General features: G+C 45.3%; 1 protein-coding gene across 5 annotated transcripts in view; it reads left to right on the top strand.

Annotated features, from left to right (window-relative positions):
• The window catches only part of HIPK2 (homeodomain interacting protein kinase 2), a 131,793-nt gene that overhangs the window by 42,534 nt on the left and 63,185 nt on the right, over window positions 1–26,074 (top strand). For all 5 annotated transcript variants that reach the window (XM_032105368.1, XM_032105366.1, XM_032105367.1 and 2 more), the window contains exon 2: window positions 386–1,484. In XM_032105368.1, coding sequence (XP_031961259.1) covers window positions 386–1,484 — 1,099 coding nt within the window. The remainder of the gene's footprint in view (window positions 1–385; window positions 1,485–26,074) is intronic.

The raw sequence follows: 26,074 nt of genomic DNA, 5'->3' as shown, positions 1-26,074 counted from the left end.
CTTCTGTAGTCAGAATACTTTGCGGTATTTGACATGAGTTCTTCCAGAGAGCTAGATATATTCCTGGAGACAATGGGAATAGGAGTCTCTTTAGGCAGAGGAGGTAAAAATAACATGTACATTCCTGTTATTAAAAATGAAAGGGAGGAGAGCAAGAGAGCAGAAATCTTGAATGTTAGTACAGTTCAATCCGGGGTAAGGATTTATTTTAGAGCATAATATTTTATTTGCGTCAAATACACATATCTGGAAGAACTGGCTTTTTGTGTGTGTGCATGTGCTGTATCTGAAGCTCGTATCCCATTTTCCTTTTCTGCCACTGAGCAAATGGAAAAAGCTGGGGAAGGCATCTTGACCCTGGTTTCACTCTGATGTTGTATTGCAGGTATGGCCTCGCATGTGCAAGTTTTCTCTCCTCATACCCTTCAGTCAAGTGCCTTCTGTAGCGTGAAGAAACTGAAAGTGGAGCCGAGTTCGAACTGGGATATGACTGGGTACGGCACACACAGCAAAGTCTACAACCAGAGCAAGAACGTGCAGTCCTCCCAAGCAGCCGCCGCAGCAGCCGTCAACGCCTCCCTCCAGATCCCCAATCCGAGCATCCCTTACGAGCAGACCATCATCTTCCCAGCAAGCACGGGGCACATCGTGGTTACATCTGCCAACAGCACTTCTGGTGTGGTTGCAGTGTCTGGGCAAACACTGGGCGGGCCACACAACCTGATGCGTCGCAGCACTGTGAGCCTTCTGGACACCTACCAAAAATGTGGACTTAAGCGCAAGAGTGAGGAGATTGAGAACACAAGCAGCGTGCAGATTATCGAGGAGCATCCACCAATGATTCAGAACAATGCCAGTGGGGCCACTGTAGCCACCGCCACCACCTCCACGGCCACTTCCAAAAACAGTGGCTCCAACAGTGAAGGGGATTACCAGCTGGTGCAACATGAGGTGCTCTGTTCCATGACCAACACGTACGAAGTGTTAGAGTTTCTTGGCCGTGGAACCTTCGGACAAGTAGTCAAATGCTGGAAACGTGGCACTAATGAGATTGTGGCTATCAAGATCCTAAAAAACCACCCTTCTTATGCCCGGCAAGGCCAGATTGAAGTGAGCATCCTGGCTCGGCTGAGCACAGAAAGTGCGGATGACTACAACTTTGTCCGTGCTTATGAATGCTTCCAGCACAAGAATCACACATGCTTGGTATTTGAAATGTTGGAGCAGAACCTCTATGATTTCTTAAAACAAAATAAATTCAGTCCCTTGCCCCTTAAGTACATTCGACCAATTCTCCAGCAGGTAGCAACTGCCCTAATGAAGCTGAAAAGCCTGGGACTGATTCATGCTGATCTCAAACCAGAGAACATCATGCTGGTAGACCCATCCCGACAGCCATATAGGGTCAAGGTCATAGACTTTGGTTCAGCTAGCCATGTGTCTAAAGCTGTGTGTTCTACCTACCTTCAATCCAGATACTACAGGTAAGAGACCGGGCTCATGTAACACTACTAGAAGTATTTTACCTATGGAAATTTTCCTCCATTCATTTAAATGAATGAGAGTCATCCCTTAATCCTAAACAGAGATGGCTCGTAGAAAGGCTTGTTGATGATAAGAAAAAATGATGTTGTAACCTCTTAGAGTTTACTTGCATTGAAAACCATTGTAAGTTTGTAAATAATCATAAAGTGTTGTAAAAATAGGGTTTGCCAGCTACAGTTCAGAAAGCCTTTCACTTCTATCAGTACTTTGTTCTCTCTGGAACTGTTTCCAGAAGAGGGGATGTCCATGTTTCCATTCCAAGTCAATGGATATAGGTTCTTCATTTCAGAATTACTTTAACCTAAACAATCAATCTATATTTCAAATGTGTCTTACAGTCTGTACTCATATATGAAACCAGAGGCTTTACAAGTGCAAGGTTGGCCCACAGGAAGACTGTATGGATGCAGAAGATGGTTTGTCAAGGATTAGTTTTCACACAGGCTGTGAGTCAACAGTAGTATTCTGGCTGGCTCTTGTCTGCTCTCCTCCAGGCAAGTAAACAGCCTGGCCAGGCTGGAAACACCTATGGCCACGTGGGAAGCTGTTGGTAGAGGTGAATGAGTATTGTCAGTGATTTGGTGTTGGACTGAGGACCTGTTGTTGTCTGTGGATTTCCACTCACGGGGCTTCGTTACGTGCTAGGATGGGGTTCTGACCTCTGCAGAGGTGTGCCTGAAGTGAAATGTGTGAACCAGCTATAGCCCTCTTCAGTCTGTTGAACAGTTTCAGCAGAGCAGCCTCTTTTCATAACCCCTGGAGGGGCATCCTCGCCCTCTGTCTTGACTCCAAGACACAAAATCTCTCTGTAGATGTTCTCAGGTCCTCTCTTTGGTACCAGTCAGCTTGATTCAGCATCCTAGGGACCAAGAAAAGCAATTCTACTGCTGCCTCAGGGGTGGGGGAAAATAGTGAACAGGGTGAAGGGAATTTGTCTTAAGATAACAGCTGAATTTAGAAATGTTCAGACCACATTTTTGTTGTTGTATTTCTGTGAAACAGGGGCAAGGAGAGAAAATGTGATCCTTCTTGATGACTATTCTAATGAAAATCAGTCCTGGCAGCATCCACAGCTCATCAGATGGGTTACAGAAAAGCAGGGTGGTTGATCTCTTTGTAAATAGGAAAGAAATCTGTCTGCATGGGGAGGACTGGGGATGAACAATTAACGTGAGTTGATAACAGACCTCTTTCCTACTTCATAAACTTCACAGTGGCAAAGCCTACCTGAACTCTGAGCTTGGAGAGAGTTAATTTTCACAGGAACAGGAACTTCGATAGTGTAGCACTGCAGCAGCTGATTTTTATCTGCTTGTCCTTTGCTCTGAAGGAGGCCAGGAAAAAATCCCCAGCCCTAAAATAGTTTATACCTCAGAAGAGGGTTATTAAATAAGATACTCTACCTGATGACAGTCCCATCGTCCTGGAGAGACATGTTTCTGTGGTAAATATGCAAAAGCTTTTAGAGTTGCAATTACCTGACAGACTAGAAAAAAAAAAAGAAAGAGAATACAGGCATTTTGTTGCTGAGTTACCTGTGATTCTGCGTTAGCAGCCTAGGTCCCTAGCTAGGGGGGACCTAGGAGGGGTCCCTAGCTAGGAGGGGCACCCAAAATGAAATGTGTGACAGAAAGCAGAAATGAAAGAGAAAAATGGTTCATTCTCAGTGACAGACAAGGAATATTTTTGTGGCAGTCTCTGGGGAGGAAAAGGCCTGATAAAATTTGCTTTTTATATTTTAAATGTTATTCCTGCCCAGTCTGAAGTTGCAGCTTGATACAGATAATAAGTTCTGTCTGTCTAATTCCTTCCTTGTTTTCCATGCCTGAACTGGTGGGAGGAGGGGAAAAGGGGCAGCAGCTCACCAGGAAAAAAAAAAAGAAAAATCTCATTGGGTTGAATTACATCAGCAGGGGGCTGCTGATTAAGCTAAATTCAAGTCATGAGGAAAATTTATGTTCTTCTTCATTTTCTGATGGGGAAAATACAGCACAGAGTAAGACCCCTTCCACTCTAAAGTGAAGGAACTTTCATGCTAAGGGAAACACTGGGCTTTATAAAGATTTCATGTGTCTTCCATTTAATTTACACTTGTTTTGCTTACTAGAGTATAAAAGACAAGGGGGGCTGACTTCAAGAAATGGCACATTTAAGCTGGATGTGAAGGAAAAGCTTCCTCAGACTAGTCAAACCTCTCAGACTCTAAGCAGTTGTGCTAAGAAGGGACAGAAGCCCTGTGCCCCGTGCATATGAAGTAGAGGCTGGATTTCAGCTGGAGGTTTTTTATCATGGACTTTTGTGAGCAAACTCCTAAGTTGTCTCCATATTTTATTAACAACCTGCTTTTTCTTTTTCGTATCACTACTTTTGAGAATGTGATGGCCAAATCCTTTGAAGGATTGAAAGGTGTGTGGGATCCTGCTCCTTCTCAGAGCAGTGTAAGGCCCTTCCCCTTCCTGTAAATGATAGGTCTGTTTTCTTCTCCTGGAGGTAGAGGACAAAATGTCTTTAAACAAACTCTGTGCTTTTTCTTGACCTGAATCTGCATAAACCAAGAGAGCCCCATGGCTGCTTGCAGACTTTCCATCAGTGATTGGCCATTGCTGCCGTGTAACGTGCTCTGAAGATGAACGGGATCCCTTGACCAAGTTTCTTGTGGGAGGAATGGTGAATAGACTTGCTGTCATGCTGCTGGCACTGCTCAGGGGCCCTCACTGGGTGCCCCAAGCCCAGAACTGTCTCTGTCCCACCTGGGATATTTCTAAGCAAATGCTCTCTGGAAGGATGGTGGTAGCATTGAGGTGACAGAACAGGATGGAAAGTATCAAAATGTCTTTAGTACAGCAGAATTGAGCTCCCAACCTTCTTACGAGGATACAGCCTCCTCCAAGCTAGATCTGCTGCCACAAGTGGTACTCTGGAGATTGGAGATCTGTCTCCCTTGCTCCTGACTATAGGGAGCCCATGGGAGGCAGAACATGATGGTCTAAGGTGGGCTTTGCAGGAACTCCCCCGCTGCCAAGAATCCCTCTCTGGGAGGGCAGTGCCATTGTGTCGCCAGTGCCTGCTGCAGGCCTCAAGAGAAGGGAATGAGCCCCAGCAAGGTCACACCATGGGCCCTGCCTGACATGACAAAGGACATCACAGACACAGTCTGTGGTCAGAGTAGTCATCTAAAAGGGGAGTGCTGTGAAGAGGATCATCCCTCTTCTGCTCACCCATCTTCAGCCTGTGGTGCAGAACTCCCTGTGGTGCAAAGTGTCTCTCTCATGGTATCCTTAGCCAGCGTGTGTAGGACCTGACTGGTCGCTGTCCAAAAGTCCTTTCCTTGGGAGAGGAGTCCCAGCCTGTCCACTCGGTCACCATAGTCCTTCATCTTGTCCCTTACCACCAGCTGCATCAACGTGGGCCTGATTACTGACCCTTCAGGGAGGTTTGTGGTGACGTGGCCATGGTCTGGAGGTGCCTGTGTGAGGAACTGAAGCTAAAGATGAAGGGCTGCTCTGCCCAGCTCGCAGTGCAGGAGCAGGGCTCTGCACTTGGCAGTTTTAGCCAGACATGCTTAAGCTAGAAATGAAGCCCTGTTCACAGAGTAATGGATCAAAAAGCTGTGATAGCCTCTGCATCACAGGGTATCTTCCTGGGACTTTATTTTTGTCCTTCTCCTTTTCATGCTGCAGTTGGAAGGGGAGATCATTGAGCTAGTTTCTATGATATCCATTTTGCAGAGGGTCAGAGGAATGAATGACCAGAGAGATCCCTTCTGGGTTGATAAGCCATGTATGAACAGCTTCCTGGGAAAACCCACATCCTGAGAAATACAAAGCTCAGGCTGCAACAGATGGCGCCTTTGTTAGAGCCCCCATTCATGCACCCAGGTGGAAGAGGGGGTACTGCCCTCTGGGAGGTGGGGGTGGTTGGGGTGGTAAAGAGAGAGTTGAGGTCATCCCTTGTTGGAACAAGAGTGCTTTCCTGTCATGAGGTGGCAGCGTGGGGGTGCCTGGAGCAGTCGGGCTGCTCATGGGGGCACTACCAGTTTGTTACCTTGCCCTCTTGGCTTTTCTTTGCTGTTCAGCTGAAACAGCTACTGTGTTGGCACCTCAGGGATGATAATATTTTGCTAATTAATGGTGTAATCACCTTACGAGATTTAAGTCTTTCAGAATTTGCAAAATATTGCAGATATAAAATAATGGCTGTCACCCCTTCACTATTAGCGAATAAATTCAGGTTTGGTTCCTTGTTTCCAAAAGGCTTTTGGTATGTGGCTTGTCTGGCTTGGGTTGAGATGTGTGCTTTGTAGGTAAATGGCCTTTGATGAATGTTTGGATAACAGAGAATGAAGCTGAGTATCAGTTTGAAGAGGTGTTTATCAGCCTAGTTTCAGAGGCTGCAAGAAAATAGGCATGCATAAAGGCTACGTGCATGTTGTCAACCGCCCATACAGAGTGTGTAGTGAGGCTGTGTGCAGGCGTGGGTTTTAACTGGCTCTACATGCTTAGCTGGGTGAATGCAGGTCTGAGGGATGCAGGGGGCTAAACTGGATCCATCTTGCCACACATGGACATTGTGCCATGACAGGTATCCATCCCTCGGCCGTGCTGACAGGAAGCCAAAGCAAGGTCGATTTCTGAGCAAAGTCACAACCTATTCCCCATTGTGTGACTCACAAATGTGTCATTCTGGTCAAAACTGCCCTTTAAATGAGGCAGTTGTAATGACACAGGGATGGGCTGTGCTTATTTGTTTACTCACTGAATTGGCATCTGGTATGTCCTTGTATAACAGTGTAATGCATTTGTATTTCAAAATCTTCTGCCATTCTGGACTTGCAAAAACTTCTCTATCTCAGATTTGACTGCTTTTGCAGCTGTGGGAGCCACATCGTTCCATTTCAGTCCTACCTGCAAAATTCACTGCTTTACTGGCTCTGCCTCGCCAAGGTAAAGCGCAGGATGGTTTGAGAAGGAAAGTTTCTTGTGAGGACTGGAGTGAAACCACAAAGTTCATTGCTGAAGTCTAAGCTCTGTTTCACTTGGTGACGATCACGCCTGGTAGGACTGCAGGCTTGCAAAACCGGCAATACATTGCAGAAGACTTTGTGGAGGAAAGCAGACTTCAAGCTATACTATTTTAAGCAGTTGTTAATTTCTTTCCCAAGGACACTTGGAGTTTGAAGATGTTTTTTTCAGAATCGAAATTCAGCAGGATTTTTTTTTCAAAACCAAAATCAGGATTAATTGAATCTCAGTTTTATTGTACCCAGACCACCAAGTCTTGGAAGGCAAGAGACATTTAGCTGAAAGCTTTTGGCTTTGGCCCACCTTTGGAATAGTCAGGCCAGATTGGTTTTTTGGTTTTACAGGACTGAAGCAAAGATAGTTCTTTGCCAAGTTCATCTGTATATAAATCACCTCGGAGAAGGGATGGTAAATCAGCGTTGTGCTCATGGTGCATCCAACAGGAGAGTCACTCTGCCTGTATTCCCTATCTGGGTTCTAATTTAAAACAGAAAAGCCTGTATTTCAGCCTGAACAATCTCCTCAGACTAGACCCTCCCTAGTGTTTTCTTTGCTAAAACCGTCTTACTATTTCCGTAGTACGTTTTATTTTGCTCTGAGCAGACATGCCAGCTCCTCCTTTATCTCATCAAAGCTGGTGATGTGCCCCTTTCTTTGAGGCGCCACAGCACCTCCCTGCACAGCTCCAGCTCATGATGCTGGCCTTTCTCCCAGAGGAGCCCTGCATCCCTGTGTGGAGTCAGAAAGGCCATGTAACACAGGAGGGCTTTGTTTATTTATTAACTAAATGGATAAAATATTCCCAGTTACGTGCCTCCAGGCCCAAGAAGATTTGTAACAAAGGGCTGTTTGCAAGGAACCTGACAGGGAGCCTTTTCCCAGCAAAAGAAGTCTTCCGTAGACCAAGGAAGGGAGAACTGTCATGCTGTTTCCTTTTGCTTCATCTGCGTCTGAGAGGTGGAAAATCAAATATCTCAACTGAGTGCTGAGCCAAACGCTTCAGTCCCCTCTCCTCTCTCTGGCAACAGCTCCTATATGGCAAAGACAGGGCACTGACAGTAATTACTCCTGCAGATCTCAGTTTTGTCTCAGTGGCTGGAGAGGAAGGAACCTGTGTGTCCACTGGCAGGGATCAATTCATTAGGGGTGTTGTGGATCAGAGATGAGCATGTGAACAGCAGCCAGAGGCACGTACCAGGGTCGGAAGCACTGTTCTTCCGTCAGCTGGTGCCACCCCTCGGGTGAGGGGCTCTGGGTCTGGTGTAAAAGAGCAAACAAAACCTGGGGAGAAGAAGGTAAGTGTAGTTTTACCAAGGCTGCTGCAGCTTTTAAGCACATCAGTGATCCCCTCAAAGGCAAAGGCAGCCCTCTGGATGCAAGCAGCCCCCTTCACCCTCGGGGGCACTGCCCACAGCCCAGGCGGTGCTGTGCGGGCAGGAAACAGAAGGAGGAGCCACGGTGATGTGGCTGCTGACCAGGGCTCAGTGGTCAACCACCAGCTCTGACACAGGTCCTGCCCAAACTGGGGTAACTCATGTCATCCTTCTTCACATCACCTCCAGAGGGACATGATTTTGGAACTGTACTCCCCTTTCCCTCCACCCTATCTACTCCATAACTTACACGTTTAAACAAACCTTCCCTCTGTGGGCATTTGCACCACCCAGTGCCACGTAGTTCCAGGCCTGGGGCTGACCTCCCCAAAAGCAATACCTTACCATTTGGAAACAAATAACACTTCAAATGGGGCTAAGCTGGAGTTCCCTCGTGCTTTCTTCGAGGGCTTGCAGAGAGGAGGCAGTGTGCAAATACACCTGTTACCAGTCCATGTACTACCACCTGAAGTCATCTGGGAACTCTAACATGAACATCACAAACCTTTTTCTTTTAAACCCAGCAGAGAATCCTAAACTAATCCCTACCTTGTTTATACTTGCTGTCAGAGTAGTTTCAGTAGCATTGTGAAGATCAGGGAGTGGCTTGGAAGTCACACTCTCCCCACTTGTAGGTTGGCTACAGTACAGGTGTTGGGTTTATGGGGTTTTTTTTTTTTCCTTTCTTCTCCTGCTACTGTTTCTCTCTCATCACCACCAAAACAAGCCTGTCACAGGATTTCCTGCTGTCTATTTTTCTTCTCTTAAGCTTTGTAAACACAGTAAGTCCTGTTAAGGCTGCAGCCTGGCGAAATGATGTGAAAAATCAAGGTCACTCTTGTATTTACTGTACCAGGGCAAGCCTGAAACAGCTGCAAATGGCCAGGTTGTTTTACTTAAAAAGAGCTATTTACCTACAAGAAATCAAAACCCTTCTAATTGCAGCTATTGGCTGTAGCACTCCGACTCCATCTCTGTAGGATGTAAAAGACATACTGTGTTTTGGTAAAGATACCTGTGCTCAGCCCAGGGGCTGGGACATGACCAAGCTCAGGACGGTGACGAGCAGTTGCTTCTGCAGCGACAACATGAGTGGAGGTGCAATTCACAGGGCTGCAGCAAGAGCCAGCTGCAGTCAGAGACAGCTGTTTGCACGTGTAGGAAAAGCATAAAGTTTGATCTCTGCTTCTAGTTGCTTACTTCTGTGGTTTTGTGTTTGCTCTTCCTCCTCTCCTCCCACTCAAGTCACTTCCTCACCAAGTGCAAAGGAAGCAGAGCAGGGAGAGGGTGCTCTTCTTTTCAGCTCCGATGACAAAACAGCAGCAGCTCACAGGAGCAGTGGTGTGGTGACCCACAGATGTTGCTCCAGCAATAGGTGGCCAGTGAAGGAGAGTGCACTGCAGTCACTCTTACACACTAGTAGCATTTTCTATGTCTTCCTACATTTATTTCAGTGCATGTTTGGGTCAGGGCAGTGATGGCTGCTGAGAAGCAAAATGAGGTGGGGGGCTGTTGGGATGAAATCGGTGCTCCAAGTGTGAAAATAAAAGAATTTTGAGTAGTGAGATTCCTCATCCTCTCCTAAGTATGAAAAAGCATTAGCAACACAGTTTGCACAGGATTTCAGGGATACTTTGCTCAAGTACCATGTATTTAAATCCTATCAGGTTTTTACCTCCCCCTGTACATTTGCTCAGTGCAGGCAAGAGATGTAAATGTAACATGGAGGAAGCTTACTGTGTATGCCTGTGCATTCATTAGGTTCACAAGTTTTAGGCCCCAGCACAGCGGTACTGGAAAGCTGTGTTACACTGAAGAGCATTTTCTGGTTAGAAAGTATTTCTGCTCTGCTGCTTATTAGCAGTGAGGTTAGAAAAGTGACTGACGTTGGTTTATAAATGAATGAGTCATTACCAGAAGAGAAAAATTACCTGAAGATGCGGCAGTTAACATAGGGTTATACATTCCCCATTTTCAGACCCCTGAATGACATGACTCCAGTCTCCAGTTTCTATCTTCTCAAGCCATTTGCTGCACTGATGCCTCCAGTTAGCCTAAGCTTGTGTAAAGGCACCTTATTCTCAGGTGGAGGCTCAGTAGCTACCTCCTTCTCCAGGTTATGCTGGGGAAAAGGAGTAACTCTCAAGCAGTTGAGAGTGGTTTTCTTGCTTGAAAAACCCTAATCTTGTGGCCTGACTTAAGCTGAGTTATAGCCACAGCTGTTACCTGTTTAAGAAGGAAGGTCAAGAAAATGTCCTTGCCTTTTAGGCCAGATCATACTAGAGTTGTTCTGTGGTGCTTTACAAGGAAAAAAGAAATGCAGAAGAGAGGCATCCATATATATATACACACACACACACACACACACACACACACACAGAGAGATTCACAGTTTTAAGAGGAAGAAAGAAAAGGGAAGTGGCTCTAGGAACTGAGAGAGGGGAAGGGCAGAGGAGGAATCCTCTTACAGGCCATGGTTACCTGGAAGTTGGTGTTTCCCATATAAGGAAAGGTGTGGGAGGAAAGAAGATGAAGTTTCACCCTTGCTATTTGGAGACTTCAAGGCCAGAGATAGCCAATTTCCAAACAGGACAGCATCCTTCTCCTGCAGTGGGCTGGAAAGTAATCTGTGAGTCCCTGAGTGGCAGCTTGACCTTTGCTTTTTGCTTATTGAAGGACAAAAGTAATTGCAGACATAGTTTTACCTGCACAGACATGAGTCATTTTGCTTTACCTTTCATTTTTTGTTTTACCTTTACTTTGCCTTTGTGACTTCATGGGACCAGTACTTGGGTGGACATCCAGGTTCTGTCCCTGGTTCTGCTGGTTTGCATTAGCCAGAGAGTAGCAGACTTCTACTCACTACCAAATCTAGTGTTTGTCTGCAAAGGCTTCTGCTCAGGGAGAGAGGTGGGGTAGATGGGGGGGAATTGACCTGAATCTAACTGGAGTGGCTCCGAATTGAAAACTCTGCCGTTCAGAGTGTTGGGTTAACTCCTTGTCATTATTTTGCTTTTTGTTAACCACTGCCATTTGCAGCTGATTTGAAGCAGAAGTTCTCAAGTGCAAGTGTAATACCCCAGGCCTGATAAGACATGAAGAGTGCCAAAAATTTTATAGTGTTATCACTGAATTTCTACATTTTTGAGAGGCTTGGGGCAGTTTTCAGATAACTCTAGTGACTTGCACAGCTTCTGAGCACAGAAGGGTCATCAGCTGAAGCCTTTAGAGGAGAAGGAGAATTGTGTGTTCTAGCAGCTGATGCTTGTGCTCACATAGAGGCAGACAAGGAGAAGTTAGCAGTGTTTCAGTGAATTGACATCAGGAGCAGCTGTACTGCATTGAGTTGTTTTAACTGCACATAGCATGGTTGGATGGCTCGTGGTAGTAACTGCTGAGCAACACCATATTTTCTGCCTGTACTCTCCAGCCTAGATGTAGGTGTCTGTGCCATTTACCTTGTGCTGTTCTCCTGGAATGCTGTGTTTGCAGACACAGGGCTGTGTTTACAGCACCTCGTGCACAAAGGTTTTTGTGGCTGAGGCCCTTAAACAAAAGGGCAATAGGGTATAACAGTACATATGACAATGAGGGGTAGCACGCATGTTAATGTGACAGCTGGCGTACAGAAGGAAAGCTGATGGCCTTTTTTGGATTCACCAGGGTAAGAATTTGTGTTTCCAATAGTTGCTTCCATGCAGAGCTTTGCACTCACCGTCTGGGAGGGGGATGAGGGTGTGGAATGAGCATCTGATGAGTTAAGAAAAGTTTCAACATATTTAGTCTAAGAGTGTTTTACTTGCCAATGGGAGACTGCAAACAGAGAATAGTCATCCAAGAGGAAAATGGAGTATTTCTTTGATGCTCACAACAGTATTAAGAGGGGCAGATGAAATCCAAAATGTAAACAGGTTCAGCTGAGGCTAGATGAATTTGCTATGCTGTGCTAAAAAGTTAATGATGAAATATTGCCAGTTGATTTCAGTAGGAAGGAAGTGATGGTGACAGCCTGTATCAGAAATAAAAGCTTATCTAAGTTATCTCATCCCCATAGTTGTCAGAAATACAGCTCATGTCGTTGTTAGCCTGTTAAATCAGTAGACTGGATTCTGAAGGGCTGCATGAGCACAAGCAAGAGCAGGAGGTAGTCATATTGTTGTTCCTGGAAATGCTTTTCTGGAGGCTCATTTGATAAGCTATCTCCTCTTGGCAGGTGCATGAGGGAGCAGGGAAGAGAATGGCAGTATGGGCTGGGTTTCACTTAGCAATGCCAGTATGGGTACAGGGATGTGGTGGCTCCAAATGTATTCCTTTGTAAGGAGGTCAAAGTACAGCTTGATGTGTAAGATATATAATGAGCGACAGAAAGAAAGGCATGTTAACTGTGTTGGAAGATAACATTCTGTCTTTTGAATGGATTCTTGTTATTGTCACTGATGTTACTTTCAGCAAAAAAATTATGTTGAAATTATTCTTTTTTCTCCATTGTTTAGCTCTTGTTCTCAGCTTTGTTATGGCCACAAAGAGAGGATAAAAATGGATTGGCACAAAGTTGGGTTTCCTGTATCATTTAGAGTTATGTTTTCAGCGCTTAGCACTTTGGTAGGGTCTGTTCTTCATTTTGAAAATAGCAATAAAAGAGCAGAGAACATAAGAAAACACAATTCTATCTTTTTTTTTTTTTCCTAATGAAATTGTCAGTGCTAGCCTGAACTCTGCCTCTGATCTGTATGAAGTCTCTGAACTGTGCCGTTGGAAGAAAGCAGATCCAAAAGGAGAGATAAAATATCCATGTGCCTGGCTACTTTAGAAGGTAGTAAAAAGCTCCTGACGTCTTGCTTGTTTTTAATCTGTGTGTTTATGTCTACATAAATCCTTTGGGAATAAACTTTAAACATTTACATTGGATTTAGGGAATTACCTTCCAGCATCAGTACCTATGATCCAGCAAGAGTAACTAAGATTAAGTTTATGTGGATGGCCCTCTTGGCTTTCAGAAATACGGGTAATGTTAAAGCATATGTTGAATGGCTGCTCAAATGAGAAATGGTAGTGATGAGCATGCAGTGTTGCAGTGGATTCGCTGTTCATATGTGTATATTGGGTGTGCATGGGGAGGTAGCTCATGCCTTGGGAAAAGGATCTGTCTGCAGTGTGTGGAAGCTGAGCATCAAGACACAGTGGACAGATCCCACCCTGTGCCACTTTGTTGGGCAGCTGCTGTTGAATGGCCTTTGAGCAAACCCAAGCTTTCAGTCCCATCAGAGAGGTGAAGAATTGCCAGCTGCTTCTTTCCAGCAGCTCTCGAAATGCAGCAGTGTCTGCCACATGTAAGTTGTCAGGATCTTTTCCTAGCACCTTGATGCCCATCTCAGGCTCTGAAGGGCAGCCAAAGCAGAAGCTGGAGAGAGAAAAAGCAGCAGCAAACCCAGGATATGAGAGGTTGGTTCAGATGAAAACAGAGGATGGCAAAGGTCAGAGTTGCTCTAGATGGCCGACACAGCCATACAGACCACCCTTTGCAGCCCAGTCCTGTGGTTTGGTCTTACATGGGATTTGAAGAGGCTCATTTCCAGTTCAAGGTGTGCGCTTTTGAGCAACTGTGGAGCTCTAGCTCCTAGACACACTCACAGCTTTTACCTTAGCCTGGGGCTACAGGATCTGATTACTGCCCACAAAATGACATTTGAAGTTGTGTAAGAATCCTGTGTGCAGGCTGTAACTCTAGTCACTGCATTTGTAAGGGGGCCGTCACAGCAGCCCAGTGACAGGGCGGACAGAAGAGCATGGTGCTTGGTTCTCAGCAGAAAATGTGCCTGACTTGCTATATCACACAGATCACATTGCTTGGCAAGTGAGGGCTGGGGGAGTGGGGATGGTTGCAAACTTTGACTGGGGATTTCAGAGCCACTGCTATACTCAAGTACCTAGTGAAATGGCCACTTCCATTACATTTCCTCCATGCTTTTGCCTTTTGAGAGATCCACATTGTTGGGTTTTGCCTTCCCCAGCAGGAACGGTGCATTTGCTTGATCCTGTGTTGCCTTGCTGGCGTTTTGGAGCTGTGCCACACTATAGTATTCGCTGCTGTCGCCGTGTTCGTCAGCAGCGTGGCCAGGCACTGGGGTGCATTTCTGCACAATGCTTTGAAACGCCTGGCATGCTCTGAGTGTGCATCCCCACGTGCCTCGCAGTGAGCCAGGGTTCCTGCATGCCCACGTGGTGGCCAGAGAGCTGGCAAGTAGGTGGCATTGGCAGAAGCCCCCATGGCAGACAGAGGGGAGCAGGAACCCTGGTAGCAAGGGCAGGAGGCTGCTGTGGCTACAGCCTGAGCTTGCTTTGCTCGAAGCTGGCACAAGATTTTCCAACAAGGTCTTGACTGACCAGGAGCTTAAAGGCTTTCTTATCTGTGGAGAGTGACACAGACTGGTGGCAGCCCGTAATTAATAAAGATACTAACCCTCCTTATGCAACCAGGGGATGTCTGACAGCGTTACTAGGTAGTTGCTCAACAACAAGGCATGTTACAACTAACCAGCTGGGACCAATTATGAAAGCCTCACTAATGCTAGCAAGCACTTGCCTGTTCACATTGTTGGGCTGAAGTTGAAGAGATGAATGACTGCTGTGCAGCACGCGGGCAGGCTCGTGGTCGGGCAGTGCGTGGTGTGCAGCTGAAGCACAGCCAGCACATCGAGCACGGAGTGTCTCTGCTCTGGGATGTGTTCCCTGAGCGTGGATGAGCCCCAGTGCCCAGCATCGGCACTGTCTGTAGCCTGTGCTCCCAGATGCAGGATGAGGAGGCACCCCCAGGGCTGCAGCACCATCTCCCTCCCCATCCGCAGCTTCTCCCACCCCCTTGCTGCTGCGGCAGCACCGATGTATGCCCAGTACCTCCTTAGCTGCTTGTTACGGGTACGAAAAGGGGAGGGAGGGAAGCGGGGGCTCCTACTTAAGGCTGCCTCATGAATTTTTAGTCACTACATGAAGATTTCAAGAGTGTGCAAATAAAACATAAAATGAAGCAGAAGACTAAGCGGCACTGCACAAAAGGAGGAAAAAAAAACCCAAAACACTGAATCATTGTCCAAAAGGTGCAGCCATTAGAGAATAATAATAGTTTTTGTGTGCAGTGCAGCTGGGGCCACAGTTGCAGAAGGAAGGTCCTCGGTGACCTGTGTGATGGCTCTGTTTGTTTAATGTGCTAAAACAAAGAACTGAAAAGCAGACAGGGTCCTTGCAGATAGTCGCAGGGCTTCTCTCTCAGTTCCTCTGTCTGTGCCCTCTTTCGCTGTGTGCGTGTGTGTCTTCATGCTCCAAATGCAACTAATCACAGCTCCATGCTCTTGGATGCCTTCCGTTGTGCATCCCTTGTCACTGCGCCCGGGCACTCCCTGGTTGTTGACTTGCTGTTTTTGTAATTTAGAAACTACAGCAAATAATAAGAAGTCAAATGGTTACTATTTTATTGTCTGTTTTTGTAATTCTCTGTCCTTCAGAACGAGCTCAGCATAATGACATTATTCCCACCCCTCCATCCTGACCTCAGTCTTTTTCTATCCATTTAGCAAATGCTGCAGCCTGCTCTGTTTTTAATGGGTGGGAATCAATGTGGCTTTTTAAAATTGGATTCTCTCTGCCTGCACAAACAAAATCAATGGTGTTATTGAGCATGTGCAGGTCTGTGTGAACGGGAGCAAGCCAGCGGGGTTTGCCACCTCAGCGAGGCTGGGGCAAAGCCTGTAGTTCACACAGGGAGGATCACTCTTCATTTCTCTGTCATTTTGGTAAGGGCTGACGAGCAGCTTGGTACTGTTTAGAAAGTAAAGCCTAGGCTGTACTTTTCACCAGGGTAATAAGAGTTTTGAAGTGGTCAGTGTGAGGCTGTTAAAATGGGCTAAAACCAGACCAGTTTGAGTGCCCATAGGAGGTCTGAAGATCCCAGTAAAATGAGGTTTAATCCAAACCATGCTTTATTTCAGTATGACTTTACAATTGGTTTTGCCACATCTTCTGAGGTTCTCTGACTGTAGCCTGATTGGACCTTTACTCTCAGAAGTGAGTTTCAGGCGAAATGGGGTTTTGCTTCCTTCAAGCTAAGCATTTCTATACAAAAAAATGGGATGGGGAATTTATGTATCTAAATCTGTCTTTTGTGGCAGATTGAGTGTACTAATACTGAGCTGTTGTGGGAAAGTTGACTGGCAGAATTGGTCATGGCCTTGGGAGATGGAGGGAAGGGCAGATTCCGGATGGATGGTATTGTTTTGGGGTTTTTTAATTTACTGCTTCTTCAGGGATGATCTTCAGATTTAACACTATCAGGATTTTATTGCATGGTGTGGAAGGAATGGGTTCTTCCAGCATGTGCTCATGGAGACTGAAGTGTCATCCATGAGTTCACGAGGCTGTGGTAGATGATTGTGGGACTGTAGGAAATGGTAATGTGGAGGATATTTTCAATTAAGACTTAGCTGTGGAAGGTATATCACAATCTATGCCACCAGTGTTGTCCTCACTGTGCAGAGCACCCCAAAACAGCGTGTATAGTTGTCTTCCAGGGGATAGAGTGATACTACTGACTCTGTGTGATGGAACACAGCAGTCTTCCAGCTGCAGCCAGTTCCAGACACCACTGACGCGGATCGGGTTCAAACCGATGACTTTAGTTGTATGTGAAAGACTCCAGAACCTTTTATCAACCTGCAGGGCCGTTCAGTCATCTCACATAAACGCACATGCCAATGCTTGTTTTGAACAGGGCTTTGTTGGGAGCACAGCAAGCTCAGTGTTTTGAGTGAGAGCAAATTTCTGGCTGTATGACAGAATGGGTTTTCTAATCCTCCTGGCAGCTGAGGAGCTCTGGGTCCTGAACAGGAAAGGGTGGCAAGAAGGGACCTTCTCCTACTGACTGCACCACCAAAAGATGTTTGTTCGGTGCTCTACGTTTTCAAGATGAAATAAGAGTTCATTTTAAAATGCTGGAGTAGTGATGAGCTGAAAGGAAGACTTGTGTTTCTAATGTCTTCATCTGCACAAACAGGAGGAAAACTTAAACTGATGTTTGGTTCCTGACAGCAACTTCTGCTGGGGTGACAGCCCTGGGATTTGTCCAGTGAAATCCTCTGACTTTGCTTTTCCTGACCCACTTCTAATTTCTTGATTGGTTTTTTGTTTTAAATACTGTAAATTCCTGTCACTCCTGGATTTCACTTGTAAATGAGGGGGGGGTGGAGGGGGTGGGTGCATTTCTAACAAAACAAGGAAATTGATCTTCCCCTCCTGTTCTCTGTTGGAGTGAGGATTTCTTTATGGCCATCCTTTCATTGTGTGATTGTGAGTGGCCTGGACAAGTGAGACAGTTTAAGTATCCTGCACTCGGTATAGCTCACCCACGCATACATTATGAAGTACACAGAGTAGCTATAAATGATGCACAACTCGTTTCTCAGTGCAGGGCTTGGTGCATGTGTATGTACTGGTGGACCCCCTTTTTCGCTGTGCAGATACAGTTCTATACGTCCAAAAAGCTTGGTGCTCATTAAATATCATTTAAAATAAGCTAAAAATGTGTCTTTATTGGCTTATTTTCTTTCCACAGACAACAAAGGTCCTACTTAATTATTTTCAAATGTTGGCAGCAGTGGGGTTTTCTGCAACTTGCAGATCAGTGCAAGAAGTGTTCAGCAAAGGGTCTAGTCATATAGCAGTTCTTTAACCGCCTAATTTCCACATGTAATGTTATTTTTAATCAATACAGTGGGGTTTTTTTCATATGAGCTGGTGTGCTGATTAACTCTGCAAAAAACTCAGTGTATTCTAGAATGTGCCAGGATGTGCTTTTTCTTTGTGAAGTCCCTAGGACAGATAGGTCATTTTTATTGTGGAGAGGCTTCTGTTAACTCTGAGAGCAAGAAGCTTCTCATGCTGCTTCTCTCCAGTGTCAACAGTGTGCTCTGCTGGGAGGGCTGGACAATGTTTAGACCAGGGCAGAGACTTCCAAATGTCTAAGCAGGAGTTCTGCTCCTTCCCAGGGACTCCTGCTATCCTGGGTTCCCTGTGTACTAGTACAGGAATGGGTGAAATATGTTGGTCAGTCTGTGTGTAGGGGAAAAAATAACAACAGATTCTTCTGTATTTCGGGTTGGGATTTATTGGGTTGGAGCCTTTATGATTAGAAACTGAATTAAAATGAAAAGCTAAGCTTCTTTGATGAACCCATGGTTGAGAATTAAAAAAAAAAAAAGTACTGACTTTTTGAAAGAGTCATCAAATAATAGTAATAGTAGTGTTTGGTCTTCTCTAACTTGTTTCGGTGTGAATAAGTGATCTCATGTAAGGCTAATCAGAATGTGATTTCCCTCCAAAATTCCACTTCTTCAAATTTTTTATGAAAAAAAACCCCCAACAGCAACAACCCTACCTTTTTCTTCCATTTTAACTGAAAACCTACCACTGAATGAAATTAAGTAAATGAAATTTGGGGGTTGGCTTTATTGTAACATTTTTGGTGGTTGAAGAACCAATCCAGTTTTACTTTATCGAGAGGAGAACTTTTGCCTTTTTTTTTTTTTACAAAGCAAACCAAGCCCTTATCCTCTTACTACCCTCCAGACTGTATGCTTAAACATTCTTCAACATTATTAGTTTTTTAATTGTAATTTTATTTTTTTGCAGTGGAGTAAAAATAATAAGCTGCAGTCTGAAATAGAATTGTTGCTCTTCAACTTCTCAAAGCAGTAAGGGAAAATAGAACACACAGTGAGTTTTAAAAATCAGCCAGTGTGTGGGATATGCTACACTGAACCTCTTTTCAGAAAAGAACTGGATTGCAGCCTTTAGGAACTGTGTTTACTGTAAGAGAAACTGAATTTAGACCAAGCAAAGGATGTGGGAAGCAGCAGCTTGGTACTGCTGTGATGGCTGCAAAGCAAAAAATCAAAAAAAAAAAAAAAAAAAAAAAAAAAAAAAAAAAAAAGAAAGAAAGAGCCACAGCCAAAACAGGGATTTTCCACCATGTGGAGAAATTACTGGAAATGTCTGAAAACCGTTTGTTCTGGGAACGTGCACCTCATAGTCATTTCTGCTCTCTGGCAATCCAGCAAAGGGTTAAATTGAGCGAGAATTGATTGGGGAGAAGACTGCCACAATGCTAAAGACTCATTTATTGGGAGAGCGTTATGCTGCTTACTGTAATTGCAAGAAATTAAAAGAAAGCAAATTAGCTGGGAGCTTTTCAGAACTCTTCCTCCTTTTGCTGACGTTAATGAGATTTTCCCCGTACCAAAGCAGCATTAATAACTTCTGCTGTGTGGCTTCTGTAAAGCCGTCGCTTACAAAATGAAGCAAACCCGGTGTGACAGCGAGGTGGGGAGCAGGGAGGGCCAAGGGGACGAGCACAAGGGGCTGAATCCTTTGGATAGGTTATGGATCTCGCAAATCCACGTGCAAGGGTAGCTCCAGGCCGAAGCTGTGCCGATGGGATGGATGTGTGTGGTGGATTGCCTGCTGCCACCCGCGCTGCTGCTCCGGGGAAGCGCAGCTCTCCCCAGTTCATATTCTGTGCTGGCTTTTGCTGGGATGATTTCGGCGAGTGGAAAGTTTATGTAGTAAAGGGGAAAATGTCACAGGCTGTTCTGAAGGGCTGTATTTATAGCCAAGGCATTTCCAGGAAGGTGAATTTCCTAAACTGGGGTGGAGGTCGAGGCAGAAGGGAAGGGCTTGATCGGGATCAGCTTCCGTAACAGGAATTCCTATCTTAAGCAAGAATCTATTGCTTTCCAAGAAACTGGGCTTTTCCACAGCTAGCAGAAGGGATGCTTCAGAGGCAGGGAAAGAGAAGAGTGAAATTATCCGCATTTGGAGGCCCCTCTGTGGGGAAACGCTGAGTTGCAAGCAAGTTGCATTGCAGGGAAAGGCTTTCAGCGGAGCAGGAACCCGTTCTGCTCCTCCATCTGCCCCAGGAGGGAGGTGGCCAACAGAGCTGTGCTGAGTGTGGTGCCTTGGGAAGTGAGGCACAGAGGAGTTGGGATCCCAAAGTACTTTTGGAATGAGGGGAGTGGATGAAAGCAGTGAGGATGTAGTGTTTGCTGTCTTCAAGTGCAGTCCTTTCCTGTGAAGGGATGGAAAAATACCTTTGTTTTTCTGAAAGCTCATGGATGCAAATGTTTGTTTATGGTGGGCATCTCTGTAGCTATGTACACACAGACCCAATGTATACACACATGAGTGCATGTTGAGTGGGAGTAATATTTTGTAATTTCTAAGGCACTCCTACATGAAGAGACGTGGGTGCCTAAGAAAACATAGCTGAAAGCAAAATCAACATGACCTAGTAAACAACAGCTATCTAGCACATGTGTGCCTACTGTAAAGCAGATCCTGCCTTCGTCTGTGGAAGCATATCCCGTGTCGGCTCTACATGCTTTCTTAGACAGAGAGAGAAGCCAGAGTCATTTGGACTGAGAGCTCTCTGTAAGATTTTACTGAACTTGGATGATTTTTCTGCAGATCTTCTTCTGCATTATTTTGCATGTAATACCCCACTGTCTCAGCAGAACAAATTGACACCCAACAGCTACAATGCCTGCTTTGTGGGAAGTGGTACCTGCTTGGTACAGTGAGAGTGGAACTGGCTTTTGGCTGTTGCTGCTTGGCACAGGCACCTTTCTGGTGCTGTCCTGTGGGTGACAGCACGATTTGCAAGTTACTAAAAGTTTAGGAGGATTCAGAACATCTTATTCCAAAAGTTTCTAAGTATTTCATGCCTGTCATCTAAAGCAGTAGTGCTTCAAAACAGCAGGAGATAAAAAATTATGCACTGCATATTTATAAAACATTATTGTTGATATCGGTTGACATTTATCTCTGCTCTAGAGAGGAGACCAGATAACTCGTTTGTGGCAGGGAAGCTAAATGTCATAACCAGGATAGCCTGTTACAGATACATATTAACCCTTTCGATTAATTTTGTTAATCCTTTCATGGGCTTAATGAAGGGTCATGTGATAAATCAGGCCTATGCTTTTGTTCTGCTAGGTAAAGGGGTACACACTGAAATTCACACTGTTCTGGGTACAGGCACAGAGATGTGAAACATAGTGACATCCCAATGGATGATGGCAGGGAACAAGGAATGTGTATGGGACCCCACAAGTCCGTGGCTCTGTGTGCCTTAGCAATCAGTGAGGCCAGGTGGGAGATGGTTTGGAGAGCATATCCTTTGTCAAGGACCTGATGGCCATGGCTGGGGCATTCTGAGGGGTGGCTGATTTGGACTAGGTCTTGTTCAGTGGGTGGATGCTCATTTGTGCACTCTGAGACCGCTCTGCAGTGGAAGCAACTGAGAAGCTTACCTCAAAAGTGCCCAGCTGAAGCACTGGTATAGGTGCACTCTATTGTACTCTATTGTTTATTTTCGTCAAGTCTTATAATCTGCTTTTTTGGTTGTTGATTTGTTTTTTTTTTTTTTGGGGGGGGGGGGCGGGGGGTGGTTTCAGGTAGGACATTCTACCTACCTGGGAGAATCTGGTTTTTAACTTTAAAAAGCAGGGAAGCATTTCTAGATCTCAGTGTTATTGCAAAAAGGAGTTTAAAAACAAGCTAGATATAAAAAACTGAATATGTTCCTGAAAAAACAAAGATATAATCTCATTATTTTGGTGAATAACAGGTGACTTTTTAGGTTATCCTTTCCTGGGAGAAAACCTGCAGGAACAACCTGGGTGGGAAAAGAATACCTCTCTGATTCTCCGTTACATGGAAGTCACAGGAATTGCTTCTCTCTTGATTTAAATCCATGCATCTCCAGTGCAGCAGTTGTTGAGTTATTTGTGGTTCAGGTTCACTGAAATGACATCTCTTGGAAAATCTGCTTTCAAAAGGAGCTGCTGAGGAGGTCCAGGGTATGGTTTTTTTGGTTGGTTGGTTGGGTTTTTGGGGGTTTTTGTGCTTTTCTAAGTTTTAGAGACCAACCTCCCTTTGCATGGGGGATGTCCCGGGGCCAGTGTTTTTTCTACCCCTTTTGCTTTCGGCGGGCCCCGGGGCATACCCCATGAAAAGGGGTTTGGGGTGGTAGATGTTATTTGCCAGCCCTGGCCCTGGAGAGTGGGAAGGTACCCAAGTGGGCATCCTTCCTCAGTGCACAGCTGCCCAGAGCCTTTCAGATTCTTAAAATCCTCAGCATCCATTGTGGGAAGAAATTGGGAAGAACCAGGGGGGAAGGTGATAACCCCTGTGCCAGGAATCCCTCATAGTGGGGCAGCCAGGTGCAAGATGAAACCCTGGAGCAGGAGAGAAGCACAAGGTCATTCCTGTTCTGTTCTTTTCCTGAAACCTCCTTGTTTGCAAATGCCAGGTTCCAAACCCTCCACTGCCTCCCTGCATGCTCACCCCTGCGCTTGCTGCTTCTCTCAGAAATATGCTCGTAGTAAGAAGGAGTTGAAGAGACCAAAGCAATGAAACACAGAAACCACGGGCACCCAAGGAGGGACAAAACCACCCTGCAGTCACAAACCAGCTGGGAAGGAGGGGTTTGGACGAGCATGGTGTTATTTCATCTGCACACTGGCCATACCAGGCAACACACGGCTTAAAACCCAGAAGAGAAAAACAGAACGGGCTGTAGTGGCTTTGAGGGGTGTCACTGTGGCATGGAGAGCTGCAGCCCGCCACTGAAGCCCTCGAGAGGGAGAGACAGGCTGGATTACCGTGACCTGGATCATGAAGAGATTGCCAGTGACTTATTAAACACATAAAAATCCCACTAGAGATTTTTGCTTCTCCTTCCTTCCTGCTATTTTGAAAATGGGGACTTCATGTGTAAGGTTTGAACCTTTCTTAAACAATACAGTAAACCAGAAGTCCAAAATGCTTTCTATAACAACAGATCACCACCCATCTGCTGAGATAACTTCTGGAAAACTATATGTTATGGCCAGGTTTTTTTAAAATATCTCCACATACAATTTTTAAAACGTGCTGATAGTTCAGACTCAAAAGGCATCCAAATTTCTAACTGCCTGGCTAGTTCTCTGACTCAAGAATCTAAATGCATAATATAAAGTTAAAATATTTTGTATATATATTAAATACTTTTTATATTTAGAGAAATTTTTTTTCAGATGAAATACTTCATTTGAGGACTAACCTGAAAAAAAAAAAATCATATACCATTGTTTTGGGTTTTGTTGCCTGTGTGAGAGGGCAAGTAATTAATAATTTGTATTTTCCAAATGATTTCTAGTGTGTTGTAGTGACGTAAACTACAAAGCAATACAAGCTTTAACATCAAACTTTAGGAAGAGAACAAGCAGGGAATGGATGTTTGCTGGATGAAGCGAATCTGTATTTTGAAAATTCCCAGAGCACTTTAGAGATAATGCTGAAAAGTTAAACGTCAGAAAAGGGCGTATTTGCACCAAAGAGGAAGGTAGTTCCCTTTGACTTGTATCTCCGTTAGCTTTTTTGAAGGCAGTGTGACTGTGGGAAGTACAAATCCACACTGAATTTGCATTAGGCATCTTCTGGATTCAAGGCAAGCCTTTCCTCATCTGCAGTCCCTATTAATTTATTCCATTAATAGTGGAATACAGGTGAGGGTTCCTGCTGCTCTTGTCGGTGCAGTTACTGTCTGCCAGGCTGAGTGTCAGCCACTCCTTATTCTTGTGTCTTTGGGTTTTTTTCTCCCTTTAATTTACGTTTCTGACTCAAGAAGGGGAACGCTGAAGAGCGCAGCCCATCACGGCTGAAGCAGCTGCCCACACAGCTGGGGTGTGACTCTGCTTGGTTTCACTGGTTTTCACTTGCTTTTCCTGGGGGCATTTCATTCTGGGATGAGCACCCACCCTTCACGGCACCTTTGCTTGCTCAGCTCCAACCGTCACATTGTGATCCATGGGGGGTCAGGAGGGAAGGCTGGGGCTGAGGCAGGTGTGGACTGCAGAGGGAACAGGCTGGTTTATCTGCTCCCATCCCATGCCACAGCGGTGACAGTGAGGGCCTTGTGTTCCTCCACCATCACCGCAGGAAGGTGGGCATGCTGTGATGGGCCGCTGCCCAGGCAGCACCACTGTGCAGGGATGCAGTGGCCCAGCTCCTGTGGAGGTCACCAGGGTTACTGGGGAAGAGTAGGGACACGCACCCTGGAGCAAGAGAATCTTGAGTGGCTGCTGAGGTCAAAATTGCAAGGAACTTGGAGAAAAAGAAGGCAAGTGTAGGATGTGAGAGAAGCTGAAAGGCAGAGATAATCTGCAGGATTAGTTTTGTCACTTAGAGAGAAAAGGGAAGTAATATAGACATTGCAAGTTTATTCAGAAGTTTTCAGTCTGGAAAGGGCCCTGCCTAAATCAAAAATAGCTTCCCTTTACGGAAGAGGCTTCCTTGCTCATTCTTTATGTATTTATATCTGACTTGGGCTGGCTCAATGGACAAAATGTTCTGTACTTATTTCCTCTTTTTTTTTTTCCTGAACGAAGGCAGCCGTCAAGTGCAGGAGAAGTGCAGCCACGGGAACTTGCTGTGTGTACCGCACCAGGGCTGCCTGGTCCTCACCGACCGGGGACAAACACCCTGTTTCTAGGGCAAGAGCTGGCACTTGATGGAAATCTTTTGTCTGTACCTTTGTGCCTTTGCCATCAGGCAGAGAGAAGAGAGCTGTTCCTCTGCCTTTTTCTCTAGGCTTTTTGCTTTATTAAGCAAAAAGCATCGGCCTCCACTGTGGTGGAAACAAGGGCAGAGGTGAAGGATGGTGAGACGGGCAAGGCCAGTATGAAGTAACCCTACAGGACTGCAAGAGAATGTGTGGAAATCTCCCCCTGACTTCTATCAATTAAAGGGAAAAGGGGAATAGTTTCGGCATTGCAATTAAAAAAAGGTAATAGAGTCTGATTTACATTTCAGAATGTATTAGCTTGGTTTTAATTGGAAAATAATTTGAATTGCAAGTGAAATAATTAGATTAGAAAGTCACCCAGCACTTTACTACTCGTATTCCCCAGAACTGGACTCATAGAATACTGTTGAACATTAAGGAAGCTGCGTTTGATTTCCTTCTTCTTGCCCTCCCCTTCACTCCTCTCCTAATGAATTACGTTCTGGAAGTAGAGGCACATCTTCATTAATGACCACATTTTATGTCTGAACTCTTGGCTGTTTGCAGGTGCTTTTTGAAGGTATGAAATTTGTCAGGACTTGTGAAAAAAGGGCAAGGGGAGTTATTCTGGATTCCTCCAAGCCATTTATTCCAAATCTAGGTTGTAAAAGAAAAGTAATTGTCAGGCCCTCCTCGATATCCTTCTTGAAGTGGTCAGGGTCATTCTGGAGTTGTTAAATGCAGGAAAACTGGCAATGGAGACATGTAGTGCCTGCAGTGAATACATCCAGCATGTGTAGCTGGTGCTTCATTTCCAAAAGGCACAGCACATCCCCAAGCACACTGCAAGCCAGGAGCCCTAGTTCCATGCACTTGTATGCCTGAGTGAGCCCAGCCATCATTTCCCTCCTCCTTGCTCCGGGGCGAGCACTCAGGGATGGGGACAAAGGCAGGCTGCAAACTGTGTTTGTGTCCCTGACAGGCACACAGGACTTGCTTTTGTGGTTACTGGATGGTGCTAATGGTTTTGTGAGATTCACTCTTCTATTAGAAAGGAAAATCTTTTCCATCCCTGTCATGGGGAAGCACACAGGGAAATCATATTTGGAGAACTTACCTATTGCTGCTTATTAATGTTATAAATCATTGTTTACTGGCTGATAAAAACAATCTGTCATAAATTACAGATCTCAGAAAAAATCCGCACAGATGTGAGACAGAAAGCAATCCATTACTGCTGCTTTTTCTCATTTCTTCTCTGATAGACCCCGGCAACTGCACCATCAGCCTGTGTTTATTTCTAATTATTTATTTACACACAAAGCCCCTGCCTTCTCTTCCAGGTCAGGAATGCTTCTTTCACTTGAGGAATAACTTAAAACCAGTTTGATTGGGCATGAAGAGTAATTGGACGTCATTTTGAGGAGCAATCCCTCTCCATAATCCATCACTGTTGTCACGCTAGCCTGTCTCTGAGGCTGGGCCGCATTTGCGCATCCGAGCCTGTTGTTCCTCCTAAGTAGAGGCCTCTTTTCCAAACCAAT

Source organism: Corvus moneduloides, chromosome 4 (assembly GCF_009650955.1).
Source record: "Corvus moneduloides isolate bCorMon1 chromosome 4, bCorMon1.pri, whole genome shotgun sequence".
In the NCBI taxonomy this organism is placed as follows: Eukaryota; Metazoa; Chordata; class Aves; order Passeriformes; family Corvidae; genus Corvus; species Corvus moneduloides.
The sequence above is the reverse complement of the archived record's forward strand: the minus strand, read 5'-3'. Positions and strand labels throughout refer to the sequence as shown.